The sequence below is a fragment of the Acinonyx jubatus genome, chromosome D2 (genome assembly GCF_027475565.1).
Source record: "Acinonyx jubatus isolate Ajub_Pintada_27869175 chromosome D2, VMU_Ajub_asm_v1.0, whole genome shotgun sequence".
Taxonomy (NCBI): Eukaryota; Metazoa; Chordata; class Mammalia; order Carnivora; family Felidae; genus Acinonyx; species Acinonyx jubatus.
The window spans coordinates 30,527,352-30,538,419 of NC_069393.1; the positions used below are offsets into that span (position 1 = coordinate 30,527,352).

The following is an 11,068-nucleotide window of genomic DNA, read 5'->3' on the forward strand; positions in this document are numbered from 1 at the left end:
CTGTCTCTCTCTCTCTGCCCCTCCTCTGCTTGTGCTCTCTCGAAATAAATAAAGACAGACTTGAAAAAGAATGTATTCTACGAGCAGTGAGAAGCTGTTGAAGGGTTTTAATGCAGATGTTCCAAGCCCTGATTCCAGGTTTAAAGGTCACCTAGCAGCTCTGTAGAAAGTTCACTACTGGGAGGCCAGGGTAGGAAAGAGGAGATAATAAGAAGGCTGTGGAATAGCCAGTCCAAGTGCTCCTGCCTGGGCCCTTGAAGTGGCTACAGGGAAATTTTTGTCTTCAGTTTTTTCTAAAAAATTCATTTGAAGGGTGCCTGGGTGGCTCAGTCGGTTAAGCGTCCAACTTTGGCTCAGGTCATGATCTCAAGGTTTGTGGGTTCAAGCCCCGCGTCGGGCTCTGGGCTGACAGCTCGGAGCCTGGAACCTGCTTTGGATTCTGTGTCTCCCTCTCTCTCTCTGCCCCTCCCCTGCTCACACTCTGTCTCTCTCTCTCTCTCTCTCTCTCTCTCAAAAATAAATAAACATTAAAACAATTTAAAAAAAATTTTTTTAATGTTTATTTTTGAGACAGAGGGACACAGAGTGCGAGTGGAGGAGGGGCAGAGAGAGAGGGAGACACAGAATCTGAGACAGGCTCCAGGCTCTGCGCTGTCAGCACAGAGCCTGATGCGGGGCTCGAACCCACACACTGTGAGATCATGACCTGGGTCGAAGTCAGACGCTTAACCGACTGAGCCACCCAGGCACCCCTAAAAATTTTTTTAATAAAAAATTCATTTGCTGTGACCCTTGAAGGCATTATGCTAAGTGAAATCAGCCAGACACAAAATGATAAATGCTGTATGATTCCACTTACCAAGAGTGGTCAGGTTTATAGAGACAGAAAGAAGGGTGGTGGGTGCTTGGGGCTGGAGGAGAGGGCATGGGGAGTCCGTGTTTAATGGGGACAGGGTTTCAGCTTAGGAAGAAGGAGAAAGTTCTGGACGTGGAGGTGGTGATGGTTGTACAACATTGTGGATGTACTTAATGTCACTGAACTATGCACTTACAAATGGTTAAAATAGGGGCGCCTGGGTGGCTCAGTCGGTTAAGCGTCCGACTTCGGCTCAGGTCATGATCTCACGGTTCATGAGTTCGAGCCCCGCGTGGGGCTCTGTGCTGACAGCTCAGAGCCTGGAGCTGCTTTGGATTCTGTGTCTCCTTCTCTTTCTGCCCCTCCCCTACTCTCCCTGTCTCTGTCTCTGTCTCTGTCTCTGTCTCTCTCTCTCAAAAATAAGTAAATATTTTAAAAATATCAAAAAAAAATCATGGTCTGGTCATACAATAAAAGCTTGAAGTATACTTACCAATGTGGATAAACCTCAGAGAAATAGGTAAGAAAAAGCACTGAAATATGAAGGCAGATCACTTCCAATGAGATACCATGCACGTAAAGTTTAAAGAGGCACAACACAGTATTTGAAAATCTGCCAGAATGCTGATATATTCAAGCTGCTGGCGGTATGTGAACAGGCTTTCGTGACCAGCTTCCTCATACTTTTCTGGATGCTTAGAATATTGCATAAGGAAGAGTATTTTTAAATACCCCAAATCCCCGCACAATGTAGGCAGATTTTGTTTTCTTCTCCTCAACACACAGCTTTATTTGTTTGAATATAAAACAGAAGACTGCTGGCCCACAAAGGGCCCTTAGGTAACACTGGCAGTGAGGTGACAGGTGGTGGAAGACTGTTGCCCCTGTGAGACCGACAGAGCGTTCAGGAGCTGTTGGCATTATTCATCCTTGGGGGAGGAGCCATCCAGTCCCATGGTTTGTGTGGCCCTTAACGCTCGTGTCTCCCTCGGGCCCAGCAGGAGAAGTACATTTCTGTGGCCTCTCCCCCGTCCTGTGGCCTGGTCACATGGTGCAGCCTTGCTTTTGGGGAGCCCCCGCCACCAGCCCCCGTCTCTCAGAGGAGGCGAGGCCTGGGAGTGACGTGCGCAGCAGGCCCTGCAAACTGTTTGCCTCCGGCTCCTTTGTGCCCACACCTTTCCCTTTTGGGGAAGAAGATGCTTTTTTTTTTTTTTATGTTTTATTTTTTTTTTTTTTTTGAGAGACAGAGTGTGAATGGGGGGGGGCACAGAGAGAGAGAGAGAGAGAGAGAGAGAGAGAGAATCTGAAGCAGGTTCCAGGCTCTGAGCTGTCAGCACAGAGCCCACGCGGGGCTCGAACCCACGAACCTTGAGATCATGACCTGAGCCGAAGTCAGATGCTTAACTGACTGAGCCACCCAGGCACCCCAGGAGACACTTTTTTTTTAAAGTTTATTTATTTTGAGGGAGAGAGAGAGAGAGTGCATGAGCTGGGGAGGGGCAGAGAGAAAGGGAGAGAGAGAAAATCCTAAGCAGCAGTTTCCATGCTGTCAGCGGAGTGCCCGACACGGGGCTCAAACCCACGAACCGTGAGATCATGTGTGACCTGAGCCGAAATCAAGCGTCAGACGCTTAACCGACTGAGCCACCCAGGTGCCCCAGAAGACACTTGTGAACATGCCTCTGCCAGCTGAGTTTTGGTATGTTGAGGCACAGAGTCACCGAATGTCAGAGCTAAAGGGGTTCATAGCGACCCTGTCACCCAGGTCTCTCAGTTTAGCAAGTGTCACAATCCGGGTCCTTACATCCCATTATTAAAAAAAAAAAATTTAATGTTTATTTATTTTTGAGAGCGAGAGAGAGACAGAGTGTGAGGGAGGAGGGGCAGAGAGAGAGGGAGACACAGAATCGGAAGCAGGTTCCAGGCTCTGAGCTGTCAGCACAGAGCCCACGCAGGGCTTGAACTCACTGACCGTGAGATCATGACCTGAACTGAAGACGGACGACCAACCGACTGAGCCACCCAGGCGCCCCCGCTTACATCCCATTATTAAGATATCATCAAGTAAGTGGACCTACTTCAGGTCCCTCAGGCTGGTGGATCACAATAGGGGAGTTTGCCAGAATGATCCACAAAATATCTAAGGACCCAGGCACAGGCCGGACACGGTAGACACAGGCAAAAGTGCTGGAATGGGGTTCTGGAGGTCCCCTCCTGAACCAGGGTTAACCACGTAGGTGACAGGAAGGTTCGGCCATTCGCCTGGCACAGGAATACGGACAGCTGGTGTTCTGTCCTCCTGAGGCTACTTGGAGCGGTCCTTGCATATCCCTCTGGCCAGTAGAAACGCGGGGCCCTCCTCCGTACCTTTCCGTCCTGGGCATTGGCTAGACTCTGGAGCTCACTGCTCCCTCCCTCTTGTCTCTCCACCTACCCCTCCCCGGCCACTGTGGCTTGACCGGGCCCCGGCCTTCCCGAGACAGTGCTCCGCCACCTGCGGGGAGGGCATCCAGCAGCGGCAGGTCGTGTGCCGGACCAACGCCAACAGTCTTGGGCAGTGTGAGGGGGAGAAGCCAGACACTGTCCAGGTCTGCAGCCTTCCCCCCTGTGGAGGTGAGCTGGATAGGATGGGGGAGGGGGGCAGGCCCAGCTCCTCCGGCCTAGACCTGAAGCCCAGCCCAGCTTGCATCCTTGCCCCCTAGAAATCCCCAGTGCTAGAACTGCTTGTCCCCACTCACAGGCAATCTCCAGAACTCTACAGCGAAAGCTGACATTCGGGAACTTGTGACCCCAGAAGGACAGTGGGTGCCACAGTCTGGGCCCCTACATCCCATGAACAAGATATTATCAAGTAAGTGTGTATCTATCTGGACCCAACCCCCAGCCCAAACCTTCCAGTGGTCGCCATGTCGCAAGCACAGGCCATGCAGTGGAACAGCCCGAGTTTCCAGGCTGTCCATGTGACCTCAGCCTCCTGGAGCCTCAGATCCCTCAGCTGTGGGCTGGGGGGTGCTACCCATACGGGTCCACAGTCCCTTACCTGCGATTCCAAAATGTTGAAAGCTGCAAGTGGTGCCCTAAATTCGGTGCAGACTCATTTCGCAGCAGAGCCTGGCCTGACCCAACAAGAGATCAATGATTCTTTTGCTACAGAAACATTGCTGTAGTTATAAGGGGATATCCCACTCCTTATGACAGATGTTCTATGATATGAATATTACTTTTCTAACCTCAGAAGTTCTGAATTATCAGTCATATCTGGTTTCAAGGTTTTGGGATAAGCAATTGTAGATCTGAGCTGTCTTCGTAGGGTTGTTGAATTAAATGAGATAATGCATGCACTCCTGCCTAGCTGTCAGATAACAAAAATGGTGGTAGTACTTTCTCTCTGCCTCATGATCAGGAGCCAGTTAGTCCATCCTCCCATCTATCCATCCATCTACCCATCTCTCTATCCATCCATCCATCCATCCATCCATCCATCCATCATCTGTCATCCATGTATGCATCCATCCATCCATCTACCCATCCATCCATCCATCCATCCATCATCCATCATCTGTCATCCATGTATCCATCCATCCATCCATCCATCTACCCATCCATCCATCATTCGTCATCTGTCATCCATGTATCCATCCATCCATCCATCCATCATCCATCATCTGTTATCCATGTATCCATCCATCCATCCATCCATCCATCATCCATCATCCGTCATCTATGTATGCATCCATCCATCCATCTACCCATCCATTCATCCATCCATCCATCCATCTACCCATCCATCCATCCATCCATCCATCCATCATCCATCATCTGTCATCCATGTATCCATCCATCCATCCATCCATCCATTATCCATCATCCGTCATCTATGTATGCATCCATCCATCCATCTACCCATCCATCCATCCATCCATCCATCCATCATCCATCATCTGTCATCCATGTATCCATCCATCCATCCGTCCATCTACCCATCCATCCATCCATCCATCATCCATCATCCGTCATCTATGTATGCATCCATCCATCCATCTACCCATCCATCCATCCATCCATCCATCATCCATCATCTGTCATCCATGTATCCATCCATCCATCCGTCCATCTACCCATCCATCCATCCATCCATCATCCATCATCCGTCATCTATGTATGCATCCATCCATCCATCTACCCATCCATCCATCCATCCATCCATCATCCATCATCTGTCATCCATGTATCCATCCATCCATCCGTCCATCTACCCATCCATCCATCCATCCATCATCCATCATCCGTCATCTATGTATGCATCCATCCATCCATCTACCCATCCATCCATCCATCCATCATCCATCATCTGTCATCCATGTATCCATCCATCCATCCATCCATCTACCCATCCATCCATCCATCCATTCATCCATCCATCATCTGTCATCCACCATCCATGTATCCATCCATCCATCTACCTATCCATCCATCCATTAATGTTAACTGAGCATCTGCTATATACCAGGCCATATACTTCCTTCCTAGATTCTTTCTCTCTCTCTTTTCCTACTTCATCTTCTCAAGGACCAGGGTCTGACAAGACAAGTAGCAGAAAAATCACAGACTGTAAATTCTAGCTGGAGGACCAACTGGCTATGTGACCATGTGCAGATCCCTAAACCTCTCTGAGCTCAGCTCATCAATCATCTCACTCGATGTCCACAGAGGATCTTCTGGCTCCAGGCCTGGCTGCTGCTCTGCCCCTGTTCTGAGACCCAGGCTGCACAAGTGCCAGATATCCTTCCCTTTTCTGTCCAGGAGCAAAGGGTCGGCTCTGATTCTGGTCCTAGAATTCTGGCGCCATCTAGAGGCCACTGGCTTTCCTTTCCTTTTTTTTTTTTCCTAATTTTCCTGTTGCCCTAAACCAGCTCCCAACCCTCTGCCCCGTCCCTAAACACACACACACACACACACACACACACACAGAGAGAGAGAAAATTAGCAGAAAGCAAAGTTCCTGCCTTCACATTGTCTGGAGAGACCTACCTGGAATTATCACAGAAACACAAAACGATTTTTAGATATCTGAACCAAAGCAAATGAAAGTTATGCAGTGGGCACCCCTATATGCCAGGAACTTTATAAATGTTATTTACAATCATAATGTTATTGTTCATTGGTAAGTGTCTAGCATTATCCCCATTTTATAGGAGAGGAGACTGAGGGTTGGAGAGCTTCAGTGGCTTGCCCAAGGGCTCACACTTTTTCAGTGGTGGAGCCTCAGTTGGAACCCAGATCTGCTTGATTCCAGATTTATCGGTGGAGGGCTTAGTGTTCCAAATGTGTGTTGACGGGTGGCAGCATGTTGCCTCGGCTTGTCCCAAGTGTGGATTACCTGGGCATTTGCCTGGCCCTGGCCCGCGTGGATCAGTTCCTTTGGGTGGATTGGGAGGGGACCAGGATTCCTACTTCATTGAGAGCAGGGTTTCCAAGCTTTGCTGCAGGTCAGAACCACCCAGCACCCAGGCCACACTGGCCGTCCAGTCTCCCCAGGCGTGGGAGGTGCGCAGTGCCTATTTGGAAAGCCCCTGGGGGATTCCACTTAGCAGCCACATCTGACGACTACTGATGTAGGCCCGTGGTTCTCAGATTGGTCCACGCATTGGAGTCACTTGAAGGTTTTGTTGAAATGCAGAACTAAGCCCCACACCCAGAACTTCTGACTCGGTAGGTCTGGATGGGGCCTGAGAATTGGCATTGCTCACCAGCTTCCAGACGATGCCAATGCTTCATGTGTGGAGACCCTTTTTGAGAACCACTGCTCTAGGGGATTTCAGTTCCTCTTCGGTAAAATAAGGGCTCTTACTCTGGCCAGTCTCTCCCTTCAGGCAGGCCCGTGGCGCCCTCCAGGGCAAAGCTTTAGAGCAGGTCCAGCAAGGGCGGGAGCTGGAGGCCGGCGGTTGGGGGGGCCGAGTGGGAGATGGAGGCGTCCTCCCGGCAGTGGTCCTTGTGCCATATGCATGCAGCAGAGCCCTGCGTGGGGGACCGGTCCATCTTCTGCCAGACGGAAGCACTCGATCGCTACTGCTCCATCCCTGGCTACCACCGGCTGTGCTGTGAGTCCTGTTCCAAGACGGCCCTGGGCCCCAACACCAGCCCGGACCCTGGCCTGGCCTCGCCGCCGCCATTCTCTACTCCCGGGAGTCCGAAGTCACCTCCAGATGCTGTGGAGCCCACTGTGGGAACAACAGGGTCAGATGCCCATCAGCACGGCCAGCCCACACAACTCCCGAGACCTCTGGGCACCAGCCCCCCGGTGACCCAGCACCGCTTTACTCCCCAGACACTGGGCCCCAGAGCAGCTGGGGGCACCTCCCCTGGCACCCCCCGGGGACTGCCTTGGGGCTGGACCAGGGCACCTGTGCCAGTCTCCGAGGAAAAAGGGCGGCTCGGGGAAGACCCGAAGCACCCAGGCACGAGCCTTCCCGCCACCTCCCTGGGGACATGAGCCCCGCCTCGCCTATCCCTGCAGTCAAGTTTACACTGTGTGCTGCCTCAGAGACCGCCAGCTCAGAGGACACGCAGCGGGGGCAGCAGCAAACACAGACTTCCTTCTAAATTATTTGCCTTCTTGTTGTTCTAGTTTGGGGGCTGTGACACTTGAGCCCGTGAAGCGGGCGCGTGAGGAAGAAAAAGATCAGGGGAAGCCCTAACCGGAGATACCTCAGCAAGCAGCCAGGGGGACAGTCGCACCTCTCAGGGGCTCCCCGTCTGTCTCTTGGCAGGACTGAGGGCCAGCTAGCACACCCCCCCCCCCACCCCGGATCCTTCCAGCTGCCTGCATTTGCCAGAACTTGTGGGGTCCACTATGGAGGTCCTGTCTATCTGGTCCCTCTGCCCAGAGAGGCAAAGCGGGACCAGGGAAGGTGAGGGGGGAGCACTCTCAGGGCAGTCCATGAGGAAGGGGGTGAGGGGTGAGTGTGGTCATGACGCTCAGGCTGCAGGGCTGGGGTGGGTGGGAGGCGAGTTTGTCTCAGGCCCAGCTCTTCATAGCAAGAGCGCCACACAGCTCTTCCAGCCAAGGCCAAGGCCAAGGCCAGAACCCACCTCGCCCTTGCTGGCCGGAAGGCAGTGTTGGTGACCACCTCTGCCCCACGCACATGGCATCTCCTGTTACTTCCGGTGCATCCCAACCTCACCCGGTCCAGCCCAGAGAAGGGAGCCCCGGACAGTCTGGAATGCGTGTTCTCATCATCCGGGGCATTCACAACTGGTGCTAGACCCCTGGCTGCACCAGGAAGGTCAACCTCGGTCGTCACTTTGCAGCATGAAAGGAGCCCGGCCCGGAAGGTGACTCTCTGGGACACAGGGATGTGAGTTCTCAGGTTGTGCCCCATCCATCATCGTTCTCTGCCGAAGACCACACCTGCTGGAGTCAGGGGTCTTCTCCCACCTGGCCGGGGCTGGGCCAGAAGTTTGTGGTGCTTGGGTAACGGGGTGCAGTCAGGTCCCAAGGCTGAGGACCACAGTCCACCCAGGCCCAAGCCCCAGGGCAGGATGTGAGCCTTTGCCCCATGCCTGGCGGGGGGGAGGGAGGTGACATGACCCACAGCGCAGTGGGACCTCAGCTACCCTCCGTGTTACCTCCAAAGGCAGGTAATTTCCTTAGACCCCCTGGCTCCCAGGAAGCCCCTTGGAGTGCCAGGATTTCTCCCAAGGGTCCTTATTCCCAGTCACACAGAGGGTGTCCCGGACTCCTCAGCAGGTGACAGAGGTGCTTGCCTGCCTGCCTTCCTGGGGGCAGGGGGGCTGTTCTGAGCCAGGCTAGAGGCCTAGGAGCAGTGGGTCCCCGCCCCCACAACCCCTGGAGAACAGAGGCCCGGAGGGGGCACCCCAGCTGTCCTCTCCACCCGCTGCCACCCCCTCCCTGGGCCGCTGGGGCACACACTGAAATCATTCCTGTGAGACCCAGCCTGCCGGCGTTAGGGGTGTTAACTTCCCATGCCTCTGAGATCCGGATCTTTACACGTTTATGTATTTATTAACATTGTCCTTGGTGTTTCGTTTTGGACCCCCAAATGGCGTGTTGTGTTTTTCTCGTTGTCTCTGTTTTAGAGGAAAAGGACGGTGAAGCCTCCCTCTCATGTACTCTGCTGGGCAAGGTGCCTGGGGTAGGGGATGGGTGGGGGAGCGAAGCCGCAGAGGCTCGACCCTCAGCTTTCCTACCTCGGCCTCACTCGCTCTTGGGCTCCTCGGAGCACCAGCTCAGGGAAGAGAGGCCAGAACAGCACCGTGGGCCAGGGGGCGTGCCGCCCTCGAGTAGCTCTGTGGCCTTGGGCAGGTCACCATCCGCGTGGAAGTGCCTGGGAGGTAGTTTTGGGGTGTGCATAGGGACAGCAAGGGGTGGCTTCCCTAGAGGGGGGGCGAGCACTCTTTCCCTGGAAAAGTCCAGCGGAATGAGAGTGCCGGATAGGCGGGGGAAGGGACGTGACGCCGGGTGAGCAGGGAGGGCTGGCACGTAGCAGGAATAACTTAAAACCACCCATCCGTGGGGGCGCCTGGGTGGCTCAGTTGGTTAGGCCTCCGACTCTTGATGTCGGCTCAGGTTATGATCTCGCGGCTCGTGAGTTCAAGCCCTGATTTGGGCTCCGTGCTGACAGTGTGGGATTCTCCCCTTCCCCCCCCCCCCCTCTCTCTCTGCCCCTCCCCTGCTCGTGTGTGTGCGTGCGCGCGCGCTCTCTCTCTCTCTAAATAAACATTAAAAAATCATTTAAAAAACCAGCCATCCGTGCTTCACACCTTGCTTGTGTCAGACATCACTAATCCACCACCGCACGCTTTTAAGGAGTGTACCCCAGGCCCTTCCCTGCCAGCCGTGGGGCTCAGGACGAGGCACAGAGGTCCACTCCAGACCTCACATGCCTGTGTGTGGACCATCTAGCCTCAAGTCCAAATTCCGTTTATATCCCTCCGCCAACAGCCTCCCCCTGGGAACCACCCATTCTGGACAACTACCCCCGGAGCCCAGGGGTGCACACACAGTGACATCCCTGCCAACCTGGGAGATGCTGGCACGGGCCCTCAAATCGCACTCGTGACCTCAGGCAGGGAATTCTGCAGGCCAAGGTACAGATGGCTTGCAAAGAGCAGGGTCCTGGGGGCCCCGGGGCGGGCGGGGGAGTGGGGTGGGGGGCGCGTGCCTTTTGTACGGTGGGCAGAGTGGGGTCCTGCCCCACGAAGTGTGCGCGGGGTCCTCCGTCAGAGCCAGGGATACCACCTGGGCATGCGTGCTGATGTGCCCCTATCTTGCGCCACGGGGGACATCGCCAGTCTGTCGCTGCGCTGAGCCCGGCCACCGCGGGAGCCCTTCGTGTAGGCGCCGTCACCGGGTCTGGGAGCAGCGCTGTGGGGCTGGAGAGGTCATTTAAAATGTCACACCATTGGGAACCTGTGATCAGTCCTCCCAGGCCGAAGGGCGGTATCTCAAAGCGGGCCTGCAGTGCTTGAGGGAGAGGGACCCAGAAACCAGCCCCGAGGACCCTCCACCCACCATTACGGCCCCACAGAGTCTAGCATGGGGGTGTCACCCATCTGGGGAGCCTTTGGGCCCTGAGATTCTGAGGGGCACGGCCCCCTCTGCCCCTCTGGAAAACAGCAGTGAAAGCGTTTGCCGTGCCTACCTCTGGAAACAACATGATCAGAAAATGCAAGAGACGACGATGTGGGTGCCTCCCGGGGGCCGCATTGCCCCTGGGGGATTCCTGGAGCGGGGGCCTAGGGGGCCGCTCAGCCAGCGGGACCAGCTGAGCTGTTGGGTCTGCCACCGGGGTGGGCCAGAGTTTGGGTTCCTGAAAAAGCCCCCAGACCTCCACCTGAGCAGTCCTACCCTTGCTCCAGTCCCCCTGTGACCCTTTCACCCTGCAGGGACTGCTGACCAGGGCCTTGGGAAGCCCAAGCCACAGCCCTGACTAAACGTTACCCACATCCTGCTTAGGAGGTAGAAAACTGCAGAAAAACTGTAAGAGAAAAGCCTAGTGGTCTACAAAGTGGGACTGGTTCTCTGTTTTTGCTTTGTTGTTTAGCTTATCAGAGGGGTGAGGTGGTCAGGCAAGCAGGTAAACTCAGTTGCAAAGAGTGACAAGCCCGTGTCAGGAGAGAGGGTCCATAGGCTAGTTTCACTTAGGCAGATCATGGGACGAAGTGGTCCACATGTAGCAGGTGAGAAAA

The 11,068-nt window shown here is 54.4% G+C and overlaps 1 protein-coding gene across 6 annotated transcripts in view; it reads left to right on the forward strand.

Annotated features, from left to right (window-relative positions):
• The window catches only part of ADAMTS14 (ADAM metallopeptidase with thrombospondin type 1 motif 14), an 82,301-nt gene extending 72,714 nt beyond the window's left edge, over positions 1–9,587 (forward strand). For 4 of the 6 annotated variants that reach the window (XM_053207067.1, XM_053207068.1, XM_053207065.1 and 1 more), the window contains 3 exons: positions 3,340–3,469; positions 3,597–3,707; positions 6,868–9,587. In XM_053207067.1, coding sequence (XP_053063042.1) covers positions 3,340–3,469; positions 3,597–3,707; positions 6,868–7,349 — 723 coding nt within the window. In that variant the 3' untranslated portion in view covers positions 7,350–9,587. Of the gene's footprint in view, positions 1–3,093; positions 3,470–3,596; positions 3,708–6,842 lie in introns of those variants that run through there. The other 2 variants (XM_053207069.1, XR_008292039.1) reach the window with 2 other exon arrangements.
• Positions 9,588–11,068: the final 1,481 nt, after the last annotated feature.